This window comes from Eumetopias jubatus, unplaced genomic scaffold, assembly GCF_037043125.1.
Source record: "Eumetopias jubatus isolate StellerSeaLion01/CBP00866 unplaced genomic scaffold, mEumJub1_p1.0 scaffold_2, whole genome shotgun sequence".
NCBI lineage: Eukaryota > Metazoa > Chordata > Mammalia > Carnivora > Otariidae > Eumetopias > Eumetopias jubatus.
Genome location: NW_028274808.1, coordinates 69,777,003 through 69,804,677, shown reverse-complemented (window position 1 = coordinate 69,804,677; position 27,675 = coordinate 69,777,003). Strand labels below are relative to the sequence as shown.

General features: G+C 37.7%; 1 protein-coding gene and 1 pseudogene across 2 annotated transcripts in view; both read right to left on the bottom strand.

The window, feature by feature from the left end:
* The window catches only part of GASK1B (golgi associated kinase 1B), a 45,299-nt gene continuing 17,624 nt past the window's right edge, over window positions 1–27,675 (bottom strand). For both annotated transcript variants that reach the window (XM_028104385.1, XM_028104383.2), the window contains 2 exons: window positions 3,306–3,532; window positions 1–208 (listed from right to left, as the gene is read on the bottom strand). In XM_028104385.1, coding sequence (XP_027960186.1) covers window positions 1–208; window positions 3,306–3,532 — 435 coding nt within the window. The remainder of the gene's footprint in view (window positions 209–3,305; window positions 3,533–27,675) is intronic.
* On the bottom strand, window positions 9,026–9,428 carry LOC114210160 (small ribosomal subunit protein uS10 pseudogene; annotated as a pseudogene).

Below are 27,675 nucleotides of genomic sequence, written 5' to 3'. Positions count from 1 at the left end.
TTATTCATTCATAGGTAATACTTTGGCCCCATGTGCATTGATGTAAGTAAGAAGGATTTTGGCTCTCTGCTCTATGACATCAATAAGCTTTTCAATTCCTTGTCTACCTCCTTGACTTTCCCAATAAACTTTATCAAGAAACAAGGACTGAAGGAGTTTCTGCCGTAAGTGCTGGCTCTTCAAAACAGAAACTGCAGATTCGGGAAACCTGAGAAGATAAAATGATATTTCATTCTTAGTAATTGCTTAGAAATATTATGCCTTACCCAACTGCTTTGCCCTTCATTAATCTGGCATAAATCACACTATCAAGTAGTACCTGGAGAATGAAAACAGTTTTGTCACCGTCAAGCTGACACTTCTCTTAATAATAATATACTAGAAGGATATGTTTCAAGGGAACTGAATTTTCTATGTTGAATTTTCCATTGAGAACTTGACATACTAACATCTTACTTAAAGTCATTATCTGTAGGCAAAGAGAGGCATGGAATTAAAAAGAGTTCTGTTAGCCTGGCAAAAATACTTTCCTCAATCTTAAGCTCCATTTCACCCATAGAAACCACTTCAATCTGTCAAGTGGAATAGTATCCTCATAAGTATCAACGTGGGGTTTTACACAAGAAAATATGAGAAGCAAAATGCTGACAAACGCGTGACTGAATTTAATGTGAAATAATCCAAAATGTAGGTAGTAAAAAGAGAAAGGAATCATTCCATAATGCCCAATTAAATAAAGAATTGTTTCTGATTCAGATTATACTTCAGGAATTCTGAAAATCTGGGAGCATTTTACTAAATTGGAATACTAAAGTGTTTTTCAAATAAATTTAACAAAACTCAAGTTTTAGAGTCAGGCATTCCACAGTGACCCATCTCTGGAAAACCTGAGGCCAGTTTGGAAGGGTCCTTGTTGAACTACCTTAAGAGAGTGATTTGTGCTTCTTGTTCTTCATTTAGAAAGTAAAAACAAGGGGTCTAGCATGTACATTATCTGAAGAATTTTGTCAAGTTTCAAGTTCAAACTCATAAGGAATGTCTTGCTGAATCTTCATTTGGCCCATTCAGCTTTCACTGAAATACTGATGAAAGCACAATAAAAATATTGGGGTTGCATAGTAAATTTCATGTAAACGTAGTTGCTCCTTAACAACTAAAACAGGAACGTATCCTTGTTCGAGGAATACAGTTTGCCCAAAGTTTCAGGCCTCCTAAACACCTTTTCCAAATTTCAATGGAATGAGCTAAGGGTGGCATTCAGGGGACATAAATGCAAGGGACCCAGGTGCTCCAATGCTGCAGAAAAACCAAAGGGCACAGAGCTGGACTCGTTTAATGAGTATGAGTGAGGGTGGAATTAAATAATGCTGATAAGATGCTCTGAGCTCCCTGAAGACATGTACTATATAATTTAGTGGCCATAGTATTAATTAAGCATTTTTGCTCTATGAAATATTAATAATCCATGATTTATAAATTCTATGACCCTTCAACTAATTTAGCTGTGGTAGAATGTATGAGATGAAACTGTGAAACCCATGGATCTCTTTAGTGACTAATCCTTTTCATAAAGGAAAAGCAAAAAATTACCTGTCTGTGCATTACATTGATTAATAGGAATATTCTATGCATAAACCTGGGCTAGCAATGTCTTCATTTTTGCTTTGCAATGTGTGACTTACTTATTCAAAAACAATTTAACCTTACACTCATTACTCCTCATATTGCATTTAAAGTTAACTTCTTTGAAAGCATAAATAAAGCAGTATTCATATTAATATGAATGTATAGAACAGATGGACCATATTCTTAGGCACTCCTAATTCCAAGAGAAAATTTAGATTTAAGAAGACCCCAAAATATCAACTCAGTAAGTGATGCCTTTGGTCAATTTTTCTACACATAAAATTTCCTTAGTTTAGTCACATTAAAAAAAGAATCTGTCATATATTCTACCTTCAATCCATGAAGAGATGTAAGAATGAGTATTAACAGGGCAAGATATGGCAAAAACTCATGAAATTGGGGCTTATGAAACTCTCATAGGAACAGTATTGTCTCTAGTCCTGAAAGTACATCAAATCCACACTACCTGATTAGAAGTGCTAAGAAGAACTAATGAAACATACTTTAGAGTGTTGTTACCAAGAGTAATAGTAACAGCATGAACAAACACAAGTTACTGCAGAAAAATGATTGGACTTGGATTTGGAAGATTGGGCTTCTACTCTCAGTTTTAGACTCCTTCATGTGCTCTCCAGCAGTCACTTAGCTTCACACAGTTGGTTAACTCTTTCACTACTGCACCCCTCTATTTCCAATTCTCAAACATACCCCAGTGTCTTGGTCACTCTGATTTCTGACTAAGGTAGGAAGGCAATGAAGAGTGGCTATAGGGCGCCTGGGTGGCTCAGTTGGTTAAGCGACTGCCTTCGGCTCAGGTCATGATCCTGGAGTCCCGGGATCGAGTCCCACATCAGGCTCCCTGCTCAGCAGGGAGTCTGCTTCTCCCTCTGACCCTCTTCCCTCTCGTGCTCTCTATCTCTCAGTCTCTCTCAAATAAATAAATAAAATCTTTAAAAAAAAAAAAAAAAAAAAGAGTGGCTATAAACTGGGGCCTAAAATCCAGCCTCAATCCCTGTAGCTAAGGTTGAATGGTCCAGATTCTGTAGTGGGTTCCTGCCACTATTAAATGTACTAGTTTCCTTTTTTCCAAATACATAAGCTCAAGATACTTTTCTCCCTAGTCTATGTCTACTGGAAAGATTTCCAAATGCTCAAAAACCCTCCTACCTGAATTCAAACAGCCGCTGTCCTTTAATATTGTGTCCTAATCAGCAGATCAGCTCTAATTTCCCACCGCATTCAGAAAAGTCTCTTGAGTTTATTATGTCTTTGGACATCCTGCCATGTCACTATCTGTGTGTCTGTTAGTCCCCCTGCCCCCTGCCCTGATAATGGAGCTTCTGCCACGTCCTCATCCCTGCTCTGCCAGTTCCTATTCCTAAGGTCCCTGCATGCTTCCAACTTTACCCACATGGATTTTCACAGTGAGGGCCAAGGAAATGTAGTGGGAGTTTTGTAGGTTGCATGGGTTGGTGACACTTGACACCGTGGCTGCAATCTTGTCCTATTCTGCTTAGGTCTGTTTCCCATTTCTGGGCCTCCAATCCCCAGATTCCACACCCACAATTCCTTTCAAGGGTTAGATCAGTCACACATAGCATTTGAGTTTTCTCAAAACCTTACTACTTATTTAATAGAAATGGGATGTCCCATAGATTTTACTACATCTTAAAACTTACTCTTTGATGCCTTCTAACAATTTGAAGTTTAAGTTATCTTCGCTTCTGTCAAAGAAACCCTTGTTGTCTATGAAGACCAAATGCCTTGGGTCATGCTTTCGCTGGATAACGTGTGCTAGAGCCACAGAATCTTGGTTGTCACATTTTGGCCTCAGTCCATTCTGTACACAGGCATCTTCCTTTCGAGGTCGGAATCCACAGCAATTTGTATCTAAGCGATTATAAATCTGAAAATGGAAAGCAAAAACAAAATCCAAGATGCTGAGTAAAAACAAAACTTGGGAAAGTTAGATTTCTGAAGAATTAGTGCTTTCTAAATAGGTGACTTGCCAGAATCTAATAAGGCCAGGCTCATTTAATTAAAGGCAACTGTCAGAATAAGTCCAAAGTTCATATCCTTCTGACTCAGCCATGGTTAAAAGCATTTCCAGCTTCTAACAGCTCTAAAGTCAGATCATCCAAGTTAGACATCTCCACCCTTAATATTCAAAGTTCCCACTGACATCATATGTAGACACATGGCCAGAAGAATCTCTGACTCTATTCATGACAGAAGATAGAAACCACTGCACTTTTACATAACTAAAGGCTATAGCTTGTTTTCTTCCTCGAGTTGGGTTACAGAAAACCTGAGTTATCTCAGTGGCTCTAAAAGTTTACTGCATCCCCTAACCTCTCTGGACTTTAGAATTACACTATCTAACCTGAAATAAATAACATAGTACAAATCTTTTGAAAAGATGTGACATCCAATAATGATACAAAAACTACTACCCAAATGGAGCCAACAGCTAGATTCTAAATAAGTGAGCAGGATGAACAAAATTATTGGGCTCAGTGGGGTTTATTACAGGAATAGGGTTTCTATCCTATAGAAGAGGGAAACATTAATTAGAAAGGGAGAATTGTGTTATTTCCATTTCTCTTGGGCAGGAAAGAAATAATATTTATCAGTCAGGGCCAATTAAAGCTTCAGCTTAGGAATTAGATAAATTTCAACTCAAATCTCTGTGACCTTGTACAGATTCCTTTATATCACCAACTCTCAATTTAATTACCTATATAATGGGAATGGTATTATGGCACTGTACCTTGTACAGTTAGTGGGAAGATTAATGAAAATGTTTATCCAGCAGCCAACCCTAACCCAGGCATCTAGAAGATACTCAAAAAAATGAAAACAGTTATATTGTTGAGACCCACACATATACACTATAGGAAATGATTTACCTCAAAACAAGCTTCCGAGACAAAAGGCAATTTGTCCATATTAATGAAGACAAATTGAGTCTCAGAGAGGTTGAATAATCTGCTCTGGGTAGAATATAAGTAAGCAGCAAAGTTAAGATATAGACAGCTATATTTGTCTCCAAAATTCCCATACGCTCATGATTCAAAAGACGGCTGGACATAAAACTGTCACTTTTATTCCTTTGGCACTAAATTCCCATTATTTCTCTTCCCCTGTTTTTATAGAGGGGCTAGCCACTCTAGGAGGTCAATTGCTCAAGAAGGAATGCAGAAAGAGTAGTGCCAAAATTTAGCCTACTTTGAAATGATCATTCATTCATTCATTCATTCATCCAACAAATGTTTATTGAACATCTTCTCCCAACTATCTGTGGGCTAGGCACCAAGGCAAATGTTGCCCATGGTCACTACCTCCCACCACCACTACTCCCAGAGGAAAATGAAGTGGTCATTTAATTTTGCCTCACCACCACAGCAAATTTTAAGAACTGGACAAACGACCTTTCTGTACATAAGTGAACTTTGTATCAAATAGCATATTTTGAGAAACAGAGATTACAAAGAGGTCAGCCTAAGCCAATTTTCTGTGATATTTATGTAAAACCAGTCACATGGGACAGGGGTGGTCAGTGAGCCAAGAAGCATTTGGATAACACAGAGGGTACATTGCTGATCTACCGGCAACCTACAGATAAAGGGAGCCCTTTGTCAGGATTGGTTCCAGGCAGCTGATCCATGGGGCTATAAGTCTAAGCAATGATTTATCCAAAAAGGTCACACAGGCTTACTGCAGAGAACAGTAAGTTCCCACTTCTGGTTAAAGTGTCTTTGTCTGACATGAGGACAGGGGTTGCCCAAAGGTAAGCAAGGGTGCCCCAAGCAAATCACTATAGGTTAAACGACAAAAAGCACAAATAAGAACGATTAGAAAAAATTATTGAGTCCTTTCTCTTCAAACAATTTGATTCGTTTTGTGTAGCACCTTGACTGCCTTTGAATATAAGAGAAATCAAGTGACATAAAGAGATTGCATCTGGTTGGCAATTATTTAAGTTAAGATCAGAGTCAGGGAGAACGTGAAAAATAACCCTTTTAGAAGCTGCTTCTCATCCAATCTCCCCTCTTCTATAAACATTAGCTAATAATTCCCAAAGATTCTCTATACCATGCTCCAACATCATCATATGTTTATAACCAGTTATAATGACATTATACAATAGAAAAAAAAAAAAACAACCCTATTTAACTTTGACCACAATATGCAAGGTCTGTTATGTTGGAAAAATGGTCAGAACTTAAGTTTTAAGGACTAATCTATCAACCACTTCATAAATGGTGCCCTGAACCCTGAGCTTTTTCTTCATTGTTGATTTCATACCAGTGAAGAAAGGACTAAAACTTATAGCTACATTTCTGTTGTTTCTACTACAAAGCCATGAGTCAAATATATTAATGTTAAATAATAAGCACTTTAGAGTTTAGACCCCAACTTTCAGTACTCCTATAAATATTATACTTTTCTATTTTTAAACTAGAGGAGAACGTTAAAAGTTAGAGGTGGAAAAGACCGATTTAGGTCATTTTTTTATTGCCTTCCCAGCATTAGATTGTTTCCTACAGTGTATTTTTAAAGTGCTTTGTCTGATCTAATTTTGAATCACTCAACAGTCTGTGATGATTTCACCACTTCCCTAACAGGCTGTTGTTGTGCCATTCAAGTCTAACAGACCTTATTATTAAAAATGGGTGTGTGTTCAGCTCAACTCCTTGTCCAGAAAATGTTCACCCCCCACCTTTTATTTGGACCAACTGTGAAGTTGGTGGGTATGTTAATACATGTTGAGTGTGTGTGCGGGTGTGAGTGTGCACACCTACAAATATAGAATCAGACTGTAAGGCCTCAAATAATCTGGGTTTCACTTCGTTTTTCTTATCCTCTAAGTAGAGTAAATTATGTCTTTGTATTATTGCCCTTGTCTAGCAAGGGCTTAAGTAGCTCTTAAATCTTGTTCCCTAGCTCTTCTCAGAATTTTGTTTATAGTCTTCCTTTTGAATTCACATTCACTATACCAAAAATAATTTGACCACAAAACCAAAATCCACTCCCTTAAATTCAGTGCCATGTTGCTGGGCATTTAATTTAGTTATATATTGAATATATTTCTGCTTACTTCCAAGAGAGTCTACCTATTTTTTTTAAAGCCTAATAAAGCATATCCTAGATAGTTATGAATCCATAATATGGTTTCAGTATATTTCTTTGGCGCACACATTAAAACAATCATTTCATTTAACTACCACATAATTAAGCACTGTAGTTCACATTCACTAGTCTATGTCTTTAGATAATTATCCTACAAAGAAGATTCATTGGGGGTAAATCTCATCAGTTAAGCGATCGTGAGTATTGATGATCATTAATGCAACTTGTTCAAATTCACAACCTTTCACTCTTTAAAACAAGGAAAATCTTTTACAGAATCAATCTTCTGAATCTGAAGATTACTACCAACCATCATTTTCTGTAAAATTGCTCTTTCCTCTTTAGGAAAATATATCTTTTCCATGTTTACCTAACTAAAATTATACTCAGAAAAATCCAGGTGTTCCAGCCAATTTTTTTGTTGTTGGTGGGAATATTTTTAGATATACTGCCTTCTTCTAAAGTTCCTTTTTTTAATTCCACTTTCCTTGTGGGGGTGTTACTTTTGCCTGCATGAAAAAAGTATCTTTTGAGTGACTCAGTTATGTTTACAGAGCCTAAACAAGGATGCCTCTGCTGCACTGACCAGCTCTCCAAAGCCCCATAGGAATCTAGAGAAATCCAATGACTTTCCACCCTTTTGCACACCACCCATTCTAGCTGTGTCTTCAAAAAGTGGGTCTATCAAAGCAATGGCGTCAATGGGACTAAATGACTAATTTCAAGCAATGTCTGAACAAAAGCAAGAAAAAAATATTCTAAAAGTGCTGCTAATATTAATGAAAAACATAAGAGCAGTCACTTAGCAACTGTTTAGTATATGCCAGGAACTGTACACTTAATGCTTTACACGTATTGTTGCATTTAATGCTCACAGCAACCTGAAGGGATAAGCGCTACCAATGGTCCTGTTTGATAAGTGAAGCAAGTGAGGCACAAGGAGACTGGTTGGCTAACCCAAGGTCCCTCACTTCATAAATGACAGAACTCAGGATTTTAACCCAGATATTCATGCCCTTTTCCATCCTGATTGTATCTCTTGTGCATAGCCAAGGTGATAGTGCAAAAAAAAAAAAAAAAAATGCAAGTGCATTTGTATAGAATACTAAATATCACTACATTCAATAAATGCTCGTTATAAGGTTTCATCAGAAATACAAAAAACTGTACTGTAGGAGTTCAGGTAAAAATGCATGAAGGAGGGCGCCTGGGTGGCTCAGATGGTTAAGCGTCTGCCTTTGGCTCAGGTCATGATCCCAGGGTCCTGGGATCGAGTCCCGCATCGGGCTCCCTGCTCCTTGGGAGCCTGCTTCTCCCTCTGCTTCTCTCTCTCTCTCTCTCTCTCTGTCTGTCATGAATAAATAAATAAAATCTTTTTAAAAAATGCATGAAAGAGAGGATATTACGGTTGTGTTTTGAGAGACAGGAAGTATTAGCTAAAAAATAGGCAAAGGAATGAAGGTAGGAAATCAAAAGACATCTTTAGAAGAACTGAGGGTACATTAGACCAGCGCTTCTCAGACTGTCTGTAGTGAAAGATCAGGTGGCTTTGTTTTTTCTCTCCCTCAGCCCCACAATCCATATGGAGTGTGTTTTTTAAATGATTAATAATAATAATAATAATTAATTACTAGAGAAATAAGATTTTAAAAAATACAAAATACCAGCCAAATATTTGTTAGAATCAACAGATGAAATTCCTCTACCAAACTGCTATCAAAGTTTCTAAGTGCTTATTTGCAATTTTTGTACTTATCATGGACTAGTAAATTGGCAGGGTCCTGGAGTCACACTTTGAGTAGGACAATGCGAGACAGCACTGTCGAGCGTTAGGGGAACATGAAGGCAGGTAGCAGAGCAAAAGGTGGATAAGAGTATTGTGCCTACAAAAAAAAGCCAAATTTCTGATGTGCCTTCAAGTTTCTATCATTTTCTCATGTATTGCTGGAAGGAAGGTCAAAGGCAAGAGAGCAGGGCATTAGGGGGAAATGTTAAAAGAACGAAAACTGAAGGGAACCAAGACAGAGCATACTTGGAAGCTGAAGAGAGAATAAAACAAAGATGTCCTTCCTCACACAGATTAGAAATTCCCCCGATCCAAATATTTTTCTCATTCAACTTTTAGTTAAATTACATAAGCCTGTAGGTGTTCCTACCGCAGTTTTTGTACACCTCTTTAAGGGGCTCAGTGAGCGTATGTGTGTATGTATGTGTGCGTTTCTGGTTGGTGAATCAATATCTTAAGATCTCACCATCTCTTTTCTTTTTTTTTTTTAACAACTGATAATCAATTTATTAAAAAGGTTGATTTAAGCATCTGCAATGGTGACTTCAACCTCAACTCCTGGCTCAATACTGATGGAAGTAATCTGCTTAACAATCTCAGAAGGACTGTGCAAATCAATGAGTCACTTGTGGATCCTCATCTGAAAACGATCCCAGGTCTTAGAACCTTCACCACAAGGAGTTTTTCTTGTAGTGATTCTCAGAGTCTTGGTAGGCATCCGAACTGGTCCTTCCACTTTGAGATTCTTTTCCTTTGCGCCTCTGATCCAGTCAGCACATACCTTTTCCAAAGATTTTACGTTGCGGCTGGTGAGAGCAATTCTAATTTGGTGAATCGCCACCTCCGGTTCCACGGGTGTTTTCCCAGTGTCTTTAAAAGCCATGGCGCGGCTTCCTGACCGACTTGTTCCTCAGTGAGAGCGAACAGTAGTGAGTCAGGAGCAGGAGCGGGGCGTCCAAACCTCCGCTGTAGCTGCCACCGCGTCTTCCTCAAAGAGCCTCACCATCTCTTTTCAAGCTATTTGTTTTTACCTACTTAAAAATTGCAACTTTACAAGGAAATCCATACTTTTAGAGAGAAAGTTGAAATAATGCAATAAAACACGTAATAAGTGGAATTTAACAATTTACCATAGTACCTCAGCCAATATCTGGCACATAGTAGGCACTTGATAAATGTGTATTATAAAAAAAAAATTGCTGAGAGTTGGTATTCACTGTGCGTTTGGCTATTTACAAAACTCCTTCAAAACCCTGTTTTCTACTGGGAAGAATCAAATACAAAATAATGGTGGCATAGGAAGACATGGGTCTTTTTAAGGTAGCATCCAGTGAATGGAGTGGAAAAAAAAAAATGGGAAGGGAGCAAAAAATGGAACTGCCTGTGCTTGTCATTTTCTCTTGGTTGGCTCCTTTATGTGGGTTTAATCTCACTAACCACGGACCATGATCTTTTATATCCCACAGAGAGTCTGCCATAACGCCTTGCAGGCAATAGGCATTTGATAAATACATAACAAGCAGGTGGGACAGAAATAGCAATAGGGCATCCTCTTCTATAATTAGCAGTTTTCTGGAAGATTCCTTTGACTCCCAGTTATCTCACTGGACATCTCATTTGTTTTTAGAAAATGCATGGGAAAAAAAAAGTCTCATTGTCTCATTTTCAGCAATTATCTTATTTCAAAAAGGCAAAAAGACAGTGAGGATTGCTACCATTATCAGCCCCACCCTAGGTACAGAGAAATACAAAAACATATAGATTTACTTATTTATCAGCTAATAACTCACATTGGAAAACCCTTCTATGTGAATGTGTCTTGACGTGAACTAGTGTATGGTTACCATGTTACCAGTGAAACTAGATGGATCCCTGTAGTCTAATGAATGTGTGAAGGTAGACCAGATCATAGAGAAGAGCAACCTCAAACAAATCCCACAGTCCCCATGGTACTTGTTAATACAGACTTAGTGTCCTACCTTGGGAGCTATACACAAGCAAAAGCAAAAGTGCTCTCACCAGCCTGTACCTGTATCACTTGGGAGCTCTCACCTCGTAAAATAATAGATTTCATTTTTTTCTGTGCTGCCATGGCAACAGGTGCCCATTAAACTACTACACATGTAAATGTGACTAGCAGAACATCTGATGAATGATGAGAAAAGTAAAAATAGTTCGCAATATATAAGCGTAACAGTGGCCATAGGCTTGCTTTTGTCTCTGCCTCTAGAAATAGCAATCATTGCTCTACACTACCTAATCTCTAGAATTCCACATTTAAAACTATCTATCATTATGAGCCAATTCAATGCAGAAACTCTAGTTTCTTCCCTGTTACTGAATCATAAGTAAAGATAGAACAGTATTTATTTATGCAGAAATAAAAACATGTTTAGTGCTATGATATACTTGGATCTATTTCTAAAGATGCAATGTTTAGAATCCATGTACTGTAACTCTGAGTAAGTACCAGAAGTCAAACATCATTCTGTCCCAGAAAGACTCTAAAGAGAGTCAGCAGGCAAGTGATAATCCATTTTTAGAGAAAGAAAATCCACATTCTGTAATTTGCACAAGCAGAGCTGCATGGAAATAGCCTCTGCCAAAGGCACACCCGCTTTACTGTAAAGATTTATAAAGAACACTCAGACAAAGAGAAACAATAATTTTTACATTTGGTCATGTTCTGATTTATGGAATGGGTTTATATTAAACAAAGAAAATTAAAACAAGAATAACATAAGTAAAATGTTTAAAAAGTGTCTTCTTCTGAGGAAATGAAACACCATTTTTAACAATTTAACATTAAATAGAGTTGTAAACAAGCTTAAGATCACACACACTTATATCTGAGGGAACACTGTCACTGAAAACATTCTTTGCCTGACCTGACTGTATTAATTTTTGGTATTCTCATGAAATTTCTATCAATTTTATTTTCCCCTATAATGTAGTATTTTATTACGAGGAAATTGGCAAAAATAAGATAACCTAAATGACTATGCAGAAAACACAATTCTGATTACAGTGACAACGATTCTTTGCTTAAGTCACTTTCATCAGGCTCCTGAACATTTCTCTTAGGCCCATTTGTGCACTCCCATATATAACCCAGTGTCAGCAAGAGCCCCGTAAGTTAGTTTAACCAGAACCCCCTACCATTGATATCTGATCACTGTGGGTATCTAATGGGTTCCTCATCTTCCACTGGCCCCCAGGGCTATGTCTGATTGCCTTCCTCTGTCTTCAGCAAGAATCTGGTTAGGCCAGTTAAACCAGAACTCCTCCTACCCCTGGCTCCTCCTCTTCATAATTTGCCATCCGCTGACCCCATGGCTGTATTCAGGGTGGAGCCCAATCTCTCTCCCCCACTGGAAATTCCCATTACAGTGTTTCCTATCCCTACAACCATCATCATGAATAAAGTCTTCTTGACCGTCTTTAACAAGTGTCACTGAATATTTCTTTCTTCAATCATGATTAACACAATCTAATATAACATATCCAAAAGCTATTTAAACTCATATCTTTCAATGGAAATTGGTTCTCTTTATAAAAAGCTAATTAATTCTGACACATTGATTATTCTCTGGTTATTGAAAAATAAGTACTGCTCGGGAGTAGAATGGTGGTTGCTAGGGGCTGGGAAGTGGGGAAATGAAGAGATGTTGGTCAAAGGGTACAAGCTTTTAGTTGTAAGATGAGTAAGTTCTAAGGATCAGACTATAGTTAATATTGTATATTTGAAATTTGCAGAAAAGATCTTAAGCTTTCTCTCTCACACACATACAAAAGTCAACTATGTGAGGGGATAAACGTGTTAATTACCTTGATTGTGGTAAATATTTCACATGTATACAAACATCACACCATCACACTGTACGCTTTAAGTATATACAGTTCTATTTGTCAAGTACACTTCAATTGAACTGGAAAAACAACTAACATAAAGTTCAATTTTCAACCTTTTTCAAAGATTACTGCTGCATGTACTTATGTACTTATAGAAGTTCCTATTTGAAGACAGATTTGTTTTTATGCTCTTTGGGTTAGCAAGTAGCTATAAAGTAAAGCACTTTATGCATCTTGGATAAAAAAATCCCAGGATACTGCTACTTCACTTTACATCATAAAGTTTCTAATTATCAAAATAACCCAAAGGGACACACATCATCTTTTCTCACATTACAAATAAGGAAAAAACTCAAAGATGGTAAGTAACTTGCCCACAGAGACAAAACTAGTGTATGATGTGAATTTCTACCAACTTCTGCCTGACTCGCGACACTGCTTCCCAGGGTAGAAAAGACAAGCTTTTTGTTTTCATGGAGATCACAGTCTGATGTTTCTAAGTATGATTCACTGTGCATCGTCCACATGGATCGGCAGCATATTTTGCATAGTGCACATACTCAAAAATTTTTGTTGAAAAAATGAAGGAATGAATGCCAGCTTCACTCAGCTCACCTACCCAAGCTTATCTGATACAGAGAGCTAACTGCCAAAAGACCTCTCATTAGGCCAGACCTCCATGTTTTCTTCTATCCATTTTCTTGTAAGAAGCTCAGAATCTTAAAATCAAAATCACAGAATCTTACAATCACAGAGATATAATACCTTTGAGGTTATGAGCTACTATACAGACAAAGGGGAGTTTGTTCTGTTTTGTTTTCCAGAAAAATTACCCTAGGCCCTGCTTCTCAAACCTTTTTTAAGTACCTCTGACACAAAGAGTTATTGAAGACACCAAAAAGGATTAATTTAGGTGGGCTATTTACCATATAGAAATTAAACTTGAAAAAATTCACTATTTATGGATTAATTTATTTAAAAATAACACTGACACATCCATTACATGTTACCCTATTTTTGAAAGAAATTGCTGTATTTTCCAACAAAATAATAAGAGAAATGGAACTGTTCTTTCAAGTAAAAATGAGGTTTAATGAAAAAAGCAGCTAGTTCAGCTCACAATTCAAACAACCGCCTAAGTAGTTTTCCTCCAGGCCACTATACCACACAGTGGGAGGCGTTAGAAGTGCCTTAGGCATGCTTCCTGTGTTAACACACAGAATTTTTATGTTCATTTTTTTTAAGATTTATTTATTTGAGAGCAAGCATGAGCAGGAGGAGCAGAGGGAGAGGGAGAGAGAATCTCAAGCAGACTCCGCGCCAAGCTCAGAGCCCGACACAGAGCTCGATCTCACAACCCTGAGATCATGACCTGATCCGAAACCGAGAGTCGTACGCTTAACCGACTGCACCACTGAGGGGCCCCTCAAACAGAACCCTTAAAAGGTGCATGCTTACGGGTAGAGATTTAAGAAAATTCATAGTTTTACTGCTTCGTCAAGGACATTCTTAAGTGAATCAGGCATTTTCTGCACGTAGTTTTCACGTGAGCACAGAGGCAATGCAGAGTAGGACAGGTGTTGGTATAATTTGGTGCCAGCTCTGATTCATGCTAAAGCGCCGACAGATTTACCCACTACTGCAAACATCAACACAGTGAAAAAAGCAAAAACTGGTTTAACATTATTATGGAAATAGTGTTGGCCACAAAAAAGCCATTGCCCCAAAGAATCCCATTCAGTAATAACTTTTTGAAGCTCCATTTTTCTCTTAGTTATCTATGTCCATTAAACAACAACTTGAATATGGTTGGCAAGAGCGTGGAACCAAAAGAACCTTTATGAACACCTCTCACTTAACCCTCTCTGAGTCTACTTTATCGGGCAAAATTATTTATAAGATAAATCTTTTAAAAATGATTATATCAAAAAATATCTATATTGAGGCCAGATGAATATCTGCCTGCCCTCTCAGGTGTTCCTATGAAAATACTATTGTATTAAGTTTTCCATGGTTTTGTATTTGCTTCCTGGTGGGTTTATCCAGGTCTGATGCTTACACCTCCTATTTTCCTGGAACACAGCAGTTAAGGTTGGTTTCAAACTGTCTGTGGTTCAACAGCATAGGATTAGTGGGGAAGCCAATCCCACAGCTAACTCAAACGATGCATTAAATATCAAAAGGTTGTTAGGGAATCACACAGGCTTGCTCAAATCCCCGATCTCTCCAGCCCAGCTATGTATACAACAAGATTTAGGACTGAGATATAGTGACTATGCACTACTCAATTTCAGCACAGTTTATAAATTCCACGGCAAGTGTTGAAATAAGCAAAAACGGCATATCATTAACATACGCTGTGCTTTTGACTAATAATTAAATTAGAATTGACCCAGGGATGTTCAGTTGGTTGTCACTTAGCAATATGAAGTTCATGAATATAACTTATTTGACCAGACTTTTTCCCTCTGATTCAGACTGATAAAAGAGCAAAGACTATGTGAACCAATTTCCTAGTCCACGTTTTATGCAAATTAGGCTTTAGTATAATCAATGCCAGGAATCTCTGAGAATAAATGCTAGACAGTAGGTGGAAAGAATATATAAAATTCTAAAAGCTTTTAAGTTGGAAACAGACATCTGAAGAACTTGTCTGCTCCTTAACAGGAGGAGACACAGGGAAGTCTTAACGAGAAGTGGGCCAGGATCCAGAGAAACACATTCTTGTTGTAAAGGCCAAAAAGCCATGCCTCTGTGATAAACCAGGGTCAGTATGGGTAGACAACTGTTTTTCTTCAATGTTGCCTCCATGAAAACTCAAATAAATAGCTTCAATGCTGTGAAGTAAGAGAATGTAGTCTCTAAAAGTCAGGCCTCCACTAGAGCAATGATGTCAAAGCCCAAAACAGAGACTCACAGGCCAGTGCCTTTGTGTTTACTTTCTCAATCCTGTCATATTCTTGTAGAAAATTTTTAGCAGCAGACGTACATTCCACTTAAAGGCCATAAAAAGTGAAACTATTTGCCTTTTGAAATACAGGCCAATATAATTCTACTGTTGGTTTCCTAATCTCCCCAAGGTTTTGAGAAGGCCTAACTGTTAAGGGGGCAGGTACAATCTAGCGGGTCAGTTCCTTCAGGGAAGAGGGGTTTCACAGACTTCCTACATCAGACTCTCTTTGGAAGAGAGGATTCTGAAGGAGCCAGCATATGTCAATGGGATGTATTCCATGAATAGTCAAAGGGGAATTGGCTGTGTGGATTAACCAAGAGGACATCTGGAAAGGAATCACACTGAGAAACAAGAGTACAATAGTTCCCAGGCATAGAAATGACATTGTGTCAGACTCAAAGCCAAGTTACAAAATCTCAAATGATGACCAAGTCTCACAGATTGACTAGGAATTGTCTAAAGAGAACACAGAAATTCCCCAATTCAAGTTTGTTCAATTTAAATGAATTCATGAGCAGTGTCCTGTATGTTTATAAGTCCTGAATTTTGTTTATAAAGTAAAATAAAAAGTACTAAGCTATGAGAACAGGAAAAAGAACAATGCCTATAAAGTAAACTATCTAAATAAAACACCTACGAGGCCAAGCAAAGCCTTTCATATGTCAAAGTGGCCAGAAGCAATAAATAAATGCCCTAAGGTGTTTGTTATATTAAGATGCTGTTTCGATCTAAGCAAACTTTCTTAGCTGCTGCCTTGTAAGACCTATGTTCTCAGTAACAGAAACTCCCTGATAGCCACCTCCCACAACATTCCTTTTTCTGGCATCATAAAACCACAGGCTGCCTAAAACCCTGCTTCTCTCTAATTGCTAAAAGGACAGGAATAACATATGGCCAAAGGCACTTAAAGTACATAAGTTTTTTAAAACACACAAATACCCACTTATTATGCATATAAAATTATTTTTTTAAAGATTTTATTTATTTGACAGAGAGAGACACAGTGAGAGAGGGAACACAAGCAGGGGGAGTGGGAGAGGGAGAAGCAGGCTTCCTGCGGAGCAGGGAGCCCGAAGTGGGGCTCGATCCCAGGACCCTGGGATCATGACCTGAGCCGAAGGCAGACGCTTAATAACTGAGCCACCCAGGCGCCCCCTAAAATTACTTTAAAATTGGCTGAAAGAATGCATACTAATCTCATGACAGTGATCATCTATTTAGAGACAGAGCAGGAAGGGAACTTGAAGAGATGGTCAAAGGGGAGTTTAACTTATTTTTAATGTGTTGATATTTCTAAAGTAAATTATAAAAGCAAGCATGCAAAAAAAAAAAAAAAAGGCTGACAGGATAATCCTAGAAGGTAGAAACATGGTATTTGTTATGTTAGTCTTTGTTCTTTGAGTTTTGGCAGGGGGGGTGCTGTTTTTGTTGTTTTATGTTTCAACAAAGGGACTAGAGACCTTGAGGAACAGAACCTCAGAATATAATCCCAACTAGCTTCCCATATTCTGTAGGCTGAGAACCCTGCAGTTAACAAACATGTAAGAATGTGTTCTCTGAAATTCCCTCATTTCTGCAAAAATGACAACCCTTTTATCCCAATTTGACCTGAATGGCAGGTCCATGGAAACAACCTTATATGATCTCATGGTTTCCTACATAGCATCAAATGCTATAATGAGCAGCTCTTTACTGCAGAAAATTCACAGAAAAACAGACATGAGCCCTACTACACAAAGGACCTGCAGTATTTGGAGATTCAGGAAATCACAGCTATGTTCAAATTCGTATAAATAGGGTGATTCTAGATGATATCTGTGCTGATCTATTGAGTACTTTCTATCTGCCAATGCCTTAGTCCATTTGCGCTGCTATAACAAAATACCACAGACTGGGTAATTTATAAACATTTATTCCTCACAGTTCTGGAGGCTGGAAGTGTGAGATCAGGGTGCCAGCACAGTCTGTTTGGGTAAAGACCCTCTTCCTGATTGCAAACTGCCAATATCTCACTCCGTCCTGATCTGGTAGAAGAGACTAGGGAACTCTGTCAGGCCTCTTTTCCAAGGGTACTAATCCCACTCATAAGAACTCTGCCCTCATGTCCCAGTCACCTCCCAAAGCGACCCCCCAATACCCCACCTTGGGGGCTAAGATTCAATGTATGAATTTTGGTGAGACACAAACATTCAGACCGTAGGCAGCCAGGTATCATGATAAGCATTTCATGTGATAAGCATTTCATTTCACATCAGTCTCCAAGTGAAGTAAGATCATTCTCCATTTAAGTAATAAATGAATCAAAGCTCAGAGATTACAAACTTGCCCTAGATTACAGAGCTGACTATTGAAGAAGCTGGGCTATGAATCCAGCTTTACAACAAACAATACTATTGTTTTACCTCTGTTTTACATCAATACAATTCTGTGTTGTTCCCCTATGATTTTAACGTACTGAAAACTTGTGAACATTTTTTAAAAAGATGTTAGAAATTCAGGGGAAAAAGGGAGCTTAATATGATTGAGTTAGTTCTAGAAGACTTTGTAGAGAAAGGATTTGATTGGAGTTTGAGGGCCAGACTGTACATTAGATGGGAGAGTAGAAGCAGTGGTGAGTAAAGCATGGGCAAAGTGGGGACGGGGGGGTCCAATAGACAGTGTGTAAACCAAACCGCAACACACACGCGTGCACACACACACAAAAACACACACACAGAGGCCCACACAACCCTGCAGTTAACAAACACATACCTCCTTACGTGTTTGCTAACTACAGGGTTCTCAGCCTACAGTACAGAAGTACTACAAGAGATCATGGCAGATGAGCAGATAAGAATGGAAAGGAAGTTAGAAGGTCAGTTCATTTCTTTTTGCCTCAATTTTGGATTTTAATGTAATTACGCATATTGTCTTTCTGTGTGCTTGTCAACCTGGAGTGCCATAAACATTTCTTAGACAATAAACTTTTGCAATTAAAAAAAAAAAAAAAAGGTCAGTTCATGGTGTTTCTTAAAAGAAATGTAAACAAGGGGCGCCTGGGTGGCTCAGTCGGTTAAGTGGTTGCCTTTGGCTCAGGTCATGATCCCGGGGTCCTAGGATCGAGCCCCGTGTCCAGCTCCCTGCTCGGTGGAGAGCCGGCTTCTCCCTCTCCCTCTCCCTGCCACTTTGCATACTTGTGCTCTCTCTCTCTCTCTGTCAAATGAATAAATAAAATCTTAAAGAAAAAAGAAAGAAAGAAAAAGAAATGCTAACATTTTTGGGTTTTTTTATTTTATTTTATTTATTTATTTGACAGAGAGAGAGAGCACAAGCAGGGAGAGCTGCAGGCAGAGGGAGAGGGAGAAGCAGGGAGCCCGAAGCAGGGTTTGACTCCAGGACCCTGGGATCATGACCTGGGCTGAAGGCAGATGCTTAACTGAGCCACCCAGGCGCCCCTACATTTTTGTATATAAATTGTACCACTAGACAACCAGGTATTATATCAACTCTACCACTAGAGAACCAGGTAAGAGATGAAGGGAAATTATACCTTAGAGAAGTATTCCAACTAATAAATGAAGACGTGATGAGAGAACTAGAATATCCCCATTTCTCAATGTCTAGTGAATTAACGGATCAACACTGAGCATCCATAGCTACTACTGTCACAAAAAAGAAAAACCAACCAGACATTATCTCTCCTAGTAGAATATACAACCATCTATGTAGAAGTCTTGCAAAAACAAGTTAAATCTAAATCTGATCAAGTCTCTAAACTCCACACCAATGTCTATGGAATACAGGTGACAGGAAGACAAATAAAGACATCGTGGAAGTACAACCAGCAAATTCCAGAATCTAGAACTCTAGAGAACAAGGCAAATGCTTTCTTCAATAAGTAAACTGGTAAGGAAAAAAAAGGAAGAGGTGGATGTGGAGTCTATAGATTAAAAGACATATCAACTGATCACAAAGTGCAGGCTTTATTTGCATCCTGGTTCAAATAAACAAACTGAAATAATAAATAAGCAAGCAAACAAATAAGTAAATAAAACATTTATAAGACAATTAAAAATTAGACCAGTTACTGAATATGTTACTGGAATTATTGCTAATTGTTCTTTTGGGTGTTATAATAGTTATATGCTTATGTTTTATTTTCTAGTGATACTGAAATATTTATGGATGAAAGAATATGATGTCTGGGATTTGCTCCAAATTAATGTGGGCATAGGGAGTAGACTGGCATAGAGATAAAACAAGCCTGATCATGAGTTTATTAATTGTTGAATTTGGATGACAGGTACCTGAGGGTTCATTTACTTTTGTGTATGTTTAAGTTTTTTCATACAAAAAATTTAATGCATTAAGGCTTTTTTTTTTTGAAGATTTTATTTATTTATTTGTCAGAGAGAGAGTGTGCACAAGCAGGAGGAGCGGCAGGCAGAGGGAGAGGGAGAAGCAGGCAGAGGGAGAGGGAGAAGCAGGCTCCCCGTCGAGCAAGGAGTCTGAAGCGGGACTCAATCCCAGGACCCTGGGATCATGACCTGAGCTGAAAGCAGACGCTTAACCGATTGAGCCACCCAGGCAACCCTAATGCACTAAGGCATTTAAAATTTATTTCCAGGGGTACCTGGGTGGCTCAGATAGTTAAGCATCTGCGTTTGGCTCAGGTCATGATGTCTGGGTCCTGGAATCGGGCCAGCGGCTAGCTCCCTGCTCAGTGGGGAGTCTGCTTTGACCTCTCCCTGTGCCCCTCCCCCCCCACTAATTCTCTCTCTCTCTCAAATGAATAAATAAAATCTTTAAAAAAAATTAAAATTAGAAAAAATATTTTCCAATCAAATGGAAGCTTTCAGAGTTTTATTTTTTTTATTTTTGCAAGAAGCAATTAAAACAATTTAAAGGAAAGTAGGAAAAATAAACTCAGCAATGGTTTACACGGTAAGTTGCAGTTGAGGGAGATAGAGACAGGAGATCAGCTAGAAGTCTCTTACAACATCTGGACCTATACTGATAAGATTTTGATCAGGATAGCATTAGGAGGGATGAAAAGGGAAACATAATTGGAGTGGTTTTGAGGAGCTGTCCAAGTTTAGTGCTACTCGAATATGAGGCACAAAGCAAAGGAAGATTCAAAGATGACTCAAAAATTTCTGACCTGACAGATTTTTAAAATAGTAATATTATGGCAGAGTAGAAACAGGTAAGTCAAGGGGGCAAACTGTCAGGGCATGAGGTGACAATTCTGCTTCTAGATATCAAGTTTGACAGGTTGACATGACCATTTGCTATTTAAGAAAGTGAAGTATTGTTTTGCTATATTTGCATAAAAATGTTCTTTGTGCCCTCTCCAACTGTGATGACTTATTTAAAAATGAAGTCATGAATTTAAGTTGTATAATAAAATAACTGAATAAAAATATATAAGTCAAACCTCCTCAAACCAGTAAGATAGCCCAAATCCTTCCTTAATAAACATATTTTCTTGGCATAGTTTAGCCATTTCATCTATATCATTTTCTCTGCAAAAATCTCTATATTCTTTGATACAGAAGCAAATCTGTAAACATTTTTATATCACCTCCCCTGTCTCTATATATCTAAACATAGGTGCCCAGTAAATACCAGCTTTTCTGGCCAATTTGCTCATGTATGGTAAGTAGTACTTAGAAGAATAAAAGTATATGTCACAAAATAATTTGGTTATTCTTCTGACACCTCTCTAAATAAGATAATCCCTTGCATTATAGCATCAATAATACTGAAAATAATTTCTCCTAGTGACAAAGCATGAACATGTGTATAGTAAGTCAGACATTTGAATTTCATTTATAAGAAAGGGGACACTTAGCTTTATACAATTAAAACTCTGCGGAAACCACAATATATTTTAGTTCTTAGCACATCTGTACCTTCGAAGTTTAGAGTTGGTCATTTTTAATGCCTAGAATATCACACTCCCATGTCCTTTACCTTAGTAAGTGACTCTCTCTAATAAAGTGAACCACTGTGATTCTCATCATAAAAAGAAATTAGGGGGTGCCTGGGTGGCTCAGTTGGTTAAGCGACTGCCTTCAGCTCAGGTCATGATCCTGGAGTGCCAGGATCGAGTCCTGCATCGGGCTCCCTGCTCAGCAGAGAGTCTGCTTCTCCCTCTGACCCTCCCCCCTCTCATGTGCTCTCTCCTTCTCATTCTCTCTCTCAAATAAATAAAATCTTAAAAAAAAAAAGAAATTAGGAAGATTTTTCAACAATTAGAAGCAGTAATACATCTTCTCGAAACCCTCTGATCCTTGGCCATCTTTGCTCCCTCAATCCCTGTCAACTCAGCAACCAATATTAACCAATATTGCCAAAGCTAATCACTTTCTTTGCTACTTGAAGACAAGACAGTATCTGACTCATATCATGTCTCACTGTTTGCTAGCAAATGAACAAAAAATTATGTTATTTGCTTGCTCAGACTTAACAATAAATACAATGCTACAGGCTACTTGGATTGGCAATGTGCTATTTCTGCAAAACAATGAAACTGACCCAAACTATTAGAAATCCCAGTGTTCAAGACCCTGAATCAGTATGCCTCTTGCTGTCAGAGCACCTGTCTGTGAGTGATCTCTGAAAGTTGGAGGCAAAATCCTTGAGCACTGAGTGGTAGGGATAAAAGGAAGGGATGCTTGGAAGACCTTCATAATCTATCATGGAGGCCACAACTGGAATCCTTCTTTGCCTAGCATTTGGATATTCCCACAGAAACAAATATTCTTTTAGTGAAAAGTTATATTTTCTCTTGTTTAGATGATAGCTGATTGGAATTTTTACTTTTACTATTATCATATCATTAAGTAAAAAAAAAATGATTCATAGAAAAAAGAGTGGAAGAGAATAGGTCAAAGATTAACACCCATTAATCTAATGCATTATATTCAGGAACTAAATCATTAGAAGCCAGGTAAGAGCTAGGAGAGTTGCCTGATAAAAGATAACTCTAGGGGGATAACACATACCGATTCATACTATTGTTCGTTGAATTTATGAACATAAGTTTATTACTCACAGCCACCTGGGGGAAAACTACCTAATGGAACAATAAATTTCCATAAGCATAATTTTTCCCACTCTGAACTTTTTCACATCTTTAGCCCTTTGTTAGAATCCCTCTCTCTGAAACTCTCTTCCTGTCTCCTGTACTCACCTGATTTCTGCAAGGTCTTCAGTTTCTAGATTAAATGTCACATTCTCTGTCCACACTGTCTACACATCTTGAAGAATTAGTAGCATCTTATTTGTTTCTAAAGGATGTTAAACTTAACTCAATTATGCCACCTGATACATTCTGTTATGATTATCTATCCCTGCTATTAGACTGCATAACTCTGGAGGTCAGGGAAGCATCTCATCCATCTAATCACCAGCACTAAACCTGCCAAGTGTCTGGGACAGAAAAGGGCCCAAAAAAGTCTGTCAAGTCCAAGTGGAAAGAAATATATGTAACTTATTTTGTTGAAGGTGGAAGCAAATATCTCCCAAAACACATCTCTCTGTTAGTCCTCCTGTACTAAACACTCCTTAATTGCTCATCAAATAAACAGTTATTCTTAGAAAATATAAGTACAGGAAGAACTCCATTAAATAGTTAAAAATATTAAATATTTTCTACTCATTTGATTTTTCATTTTCTAAACTTCTAATTATCTTATTTTAACAAAACTTTATTTCTTTATTGAAATTACACTTTGTTTTTTTCACCTTTAACATTTTTAATTTGATACTTTTGATTTAATATTTTAATATAATGAGGTAGTTTTCTTTGATCAAAAAATAAATAAATAACGCCCTGAGTGTGACATTCTCACATACTCTGCTACTAATTGAAAGGTTACAGAGTTGGATAAGACAGGGACTTGCCCTTGAGAAATTCACAGCTTATTAAAAAAGACACACTAGTCAAAAATAATTAAAACTTAATAGGCTAAGATCTCTAATATAAGTACATAAGAGTAGAAAAATATAATGATTTGGGAATGACTTACAATTTAATGAATAAAAATAATGATAAAATACTTTAATTCTTATATTGATATTAACCTCTACTATTATTTCTGGATGATCAATTTCTTAACATGTAACACCCACTGAACCTATTACGTACCAGGCATTATTCTAAATCCTTCATGTGTGTAAATATATTGAATTCTCTCAATAGCCCTCTCAATAAACAATATTATTACTCCTGAGGGAACCAACGTAGAGAGAGGTTAAGTAACTTCTCAATGTTAAAAAATTAGTATTGGTAATTTGGATTGAAATTTAGCAGACTGGTTCCAGAAGCCCGGTTCCTAACCATTATACAGACTATGAGCTCAAAAAGCAAGTTTTATACATCCTAAATCTTTTCTGGTTATTTTATATGACATTTTGATAGAAATTTTCCAAGTCTTAAAAACTCAAATTCTCTCTAGAATACTATTCTTTGGCATCCTAACGGAGGTGACTTTTTGTCTCTGCAGTTCATACCCCCACGCTTCAAGAATAAAAGGTTATTTGTGCCTCTATCACATTTTACAGACCCAGTAAAATGGCATAGCCTTTATGAATGTAGATTTGTTAATTGGGTAAAACAAAAAGAATGTTGTGTACAGAAAATTAACAACTGAGTTCTGTATTCTCTTGCCTTGTTGTAGCATCATAGAACAAGTGATTTTAGTTTACTTCAGGCAGAACTTTTCTAAGATTGTTAACAAACTCCACCCAAAACACTCCCAACACATTCCCAATCACCATTTAAATAAGGCATATATTTGACTTTAAAGTAAACATCTCAGTGTAATTGATGAGAAGGATTATTGTATAAAAGATAACATTACGGTACTCATGAAAAATGGCCTACATATGTTCATTTATTCATTCATTTGTTCAGCAAATATTTTTAATAAACATCTCTCTATAAACATTGTATGATGCTAAATACAGGAAGTAAAAAGGCCAACTAAGATACAATCTTATAAAAAATGTAAAATTTCTCTGGAGTAATATCTACTGTGAGCGAAGTCAAATGAAAAACAACAAAGTGAAAAAATTATTTGAGATATATAGGATTGATAATGGCTAATTTTCAAGATATACAAAATGTTTTTATAAATCAATAAGGAAAAGCTATGGAATGCAATAAAAAGAGGAATGATATGAATAGGCAACTCACAAAAAATGAACTATAAATGAGTATTTGAAAATATGATATCCTCAATATCACTCATAATGATAAAACCAGAAGTATAAACAACACCCTGCTACCCTCCATAAAATTAGTAAAAATATTAATCAGTTTTCCACCTCTCAAGGTGGGCAAGAAAGAGGAAAACGCTCATTCTCCTACCTTACTGGTAAAATTGTAAAACGCTGCAGCGTCTACTGGAAATTAGCTTTTTGTCTGTTGCACTATGGGAAGCAAGTAAATGTTGGATTAATGAAAAACTGTAAGTCTATTCTCACAGATGCCATCCTCACATATATAATTTGATATATAGATACCAACCAAAGTAACTCTTAACAATCGAATTTTCTGACTTAGATTCAGTGCTTTAGCCAGAGCCAAAATTGGGAACTCCAATATTGGTGTCATAACTTGGACAGGTTCTAGTAAAGTCCTGCAGAGATCACATCTTCGTGGATTATCAAGAATGTGAAAGACACCCCCACAATCTCCCAAAGGCAGAAGGAATAAGAAGGTAGATTACAATTAGAACTGACCTACAATAGAAGAAGTTCCCTCAGAGTTAGCAGCAGCCTGATGCCCAATATCTCAAGCCAAAGGTGATCTTGGCCTACACAGTTTGAGTGGACTGGAGGAGGTCATCCAGGTAATAAATGACAAAGCCTGAACTAAGCTAGGAGCACAAGCCATACGTAAAAGAAGATGGCTTGGGGAGGTATCAAGGATTTGGTCACTGTATGGATGTGAGGGTAAGTATCACAAGGCATATAAATGACTCCCAAGTTTTTGACTTGGGAAATTGGAAGATGATGGTGCCATTGCCCTACACAATGAATAGGAGGAAGCATTGCTTAGAAGTTTGTCTCTTAAGCCAGAACTCCTCAGTTGGGCTCCAGATTCTATTGGATACCAGCTATGTGACTCTAGCCAACTTAATTAATTTCTCTTTGCCTTGATTTCCTCATTTCTAAAATATGAATAATGATAAGATCTACTTCATAGGACTGTTACGAGGATTAAATAAGTTAATATATTAGTGCTCAGTACAGAGTGCTTAGAACAGTGCCAAGCACATAGCAAGTGTTATATAATTGTTAGATTACTAATAGTATTAGTTTAAGGACTTAAAATATTTGTCTTCTTTGAAAACTTATAATAGTGATGTGTCTACATTCATCCTTGAGACCACAGACAATGGACACAATGATAAAAGCTGCTGATGCACTCTGGAGACTGTGGCTCAGTTGGAATTCATTCCTCTTTAGTCAAGGTAATGAACAGAAAGAGTTACAATGTGAACACACCTCTTGTGAAAAAAAGCTCTCTTCCTCTATGATCTGTCATATCTCTTATAGGCAGGGAGCATCACTACTCCCCTAAGTGACTCTGTTTCAGACAAATGGTATATTTGGGATGCCTTAAATATCATATGAACCTTGCCAACCCCATGTCCTTCCTCACATCTGTGCCTACCCTCTTTATCATTTATAGCCTGCAATCTTACTCAAACTCTTCCTCCTTTACTATTTTATGGCAAAGTCCTCTCCCTTTTTTAACCTCATACTGGTAAGAACTTTTTTATTGTCTCATCCAGCCCTACTTACATGTATCTATTTTTGTTTCATACTATACTTTCCTTAGTGATTTTTTAAAAAACCAAACTTGGGGTAGGGCAGGGGGGGATAATCGCCTTTTCTACTTTGCTACCTCTGTTTCAGTTTTCTTCAGTATCATGCACAATAGATGTTGCATAAACACATCATCATTGATTGAATGATAGTTGTAGTTTTTCTCAACAGAAAGGAGAATGACAAAGACAGAAGGTAGGTGGAGATTTAGTCGAAGTTTCCAGAATTAAAACAAATGTCATTAGAGACAACTTCTAAAAGGGTTTGCCCTCTTCAGTGTAGGTTAGTTCTTATGTTCTTCAGCTACAAACCTCAAGGTCATTCCCTTTCTCATAGACTTCACTGACACATTCATGGATCTCCTCTCCCTCCTGCCTCTAGTCATCACCCTCAGGAACTTCAACCTCTATACTGACTACTCCCCAAACACCTGGCCTCATAGTAAGTACCTTTACCGACTTAGCCCTAGAGATCTTCACTCATTCTTCACTTTATTGCTAATACATTTTATCACACCAACTCCCTTCATTAACCTAAGGATACCCTGGTAGTTGCCATACAATAATGGTTAAAAATATAGAATCTAGTGTCAGCCAAACCTGCCAAATTCTCTATTTGGGAGCTTCCTAGCTCTGTAATACCAAACAAGTTAGGTAACTGTGAGAAACAATTCTCCATGGCATTTCTGCACATCTTAGATGAGGTTTTGCTCTGTACTGTCTCTTCAAGGATGTTAGTATAGCAAACAACCTTGGGAAATACAAAGAGTGTTTCCCACTGATGTGAAAGGCAGATTTGATTTATCTCTTCACCAAGATAATAAAGATAATTTCTCCTTCTGGGGCAATGTTGGACAGGTTTGCTAGCAACCTCTTATAAGATTGGGGGTTTCCTAAGCTTAGAGTTCCTCTGTAGTGACACAAAACCCTACATGCAGCATTCACCAGGGCTACTCTCTTTCATCCCAATGGGACATGAGGGGCAAAGGAACATGAAGCTCATGCCACTTGCTATACCACGAGTAATGAAGTAATCTGCTGCCTCTGACCCAGGAATGTTTTGTCCTCTGCTAGCATCTATGAACATGTGGCTGGCTAATTTGTTAGCTTGTGAGAAAGGTAAGATCTCAGATTTTCCACAGTTCTTTATAATAACCTCTTTATGCTTCAGTATCCCTTTTGCCAACCCATAAAATGGAGAGAAGATGCCTATCTCACAGAGTTAGTATGTTAATTAAATGGAAAAATGAGATAATATATATACAATGCTTAAGACCAGTCTGAGCCTCATAGCTGAACTCTACAACAGTTTTTGGTGACTTCTGACTGCCTCCTTGCCAGTTCTGCTGGCCTGCTCTCCGGCTCAGTTCTCACTGGTGGTTTTGCAACACTGACACCATAAATCATCCTCTTCTTGAAAGTTCCTAATCCCTTGAAATTCTGTGACTCTGGTTTCCTTCTTACATTTTTATCCCTCTCTAGTGCCTTCCCAAAATGTCACA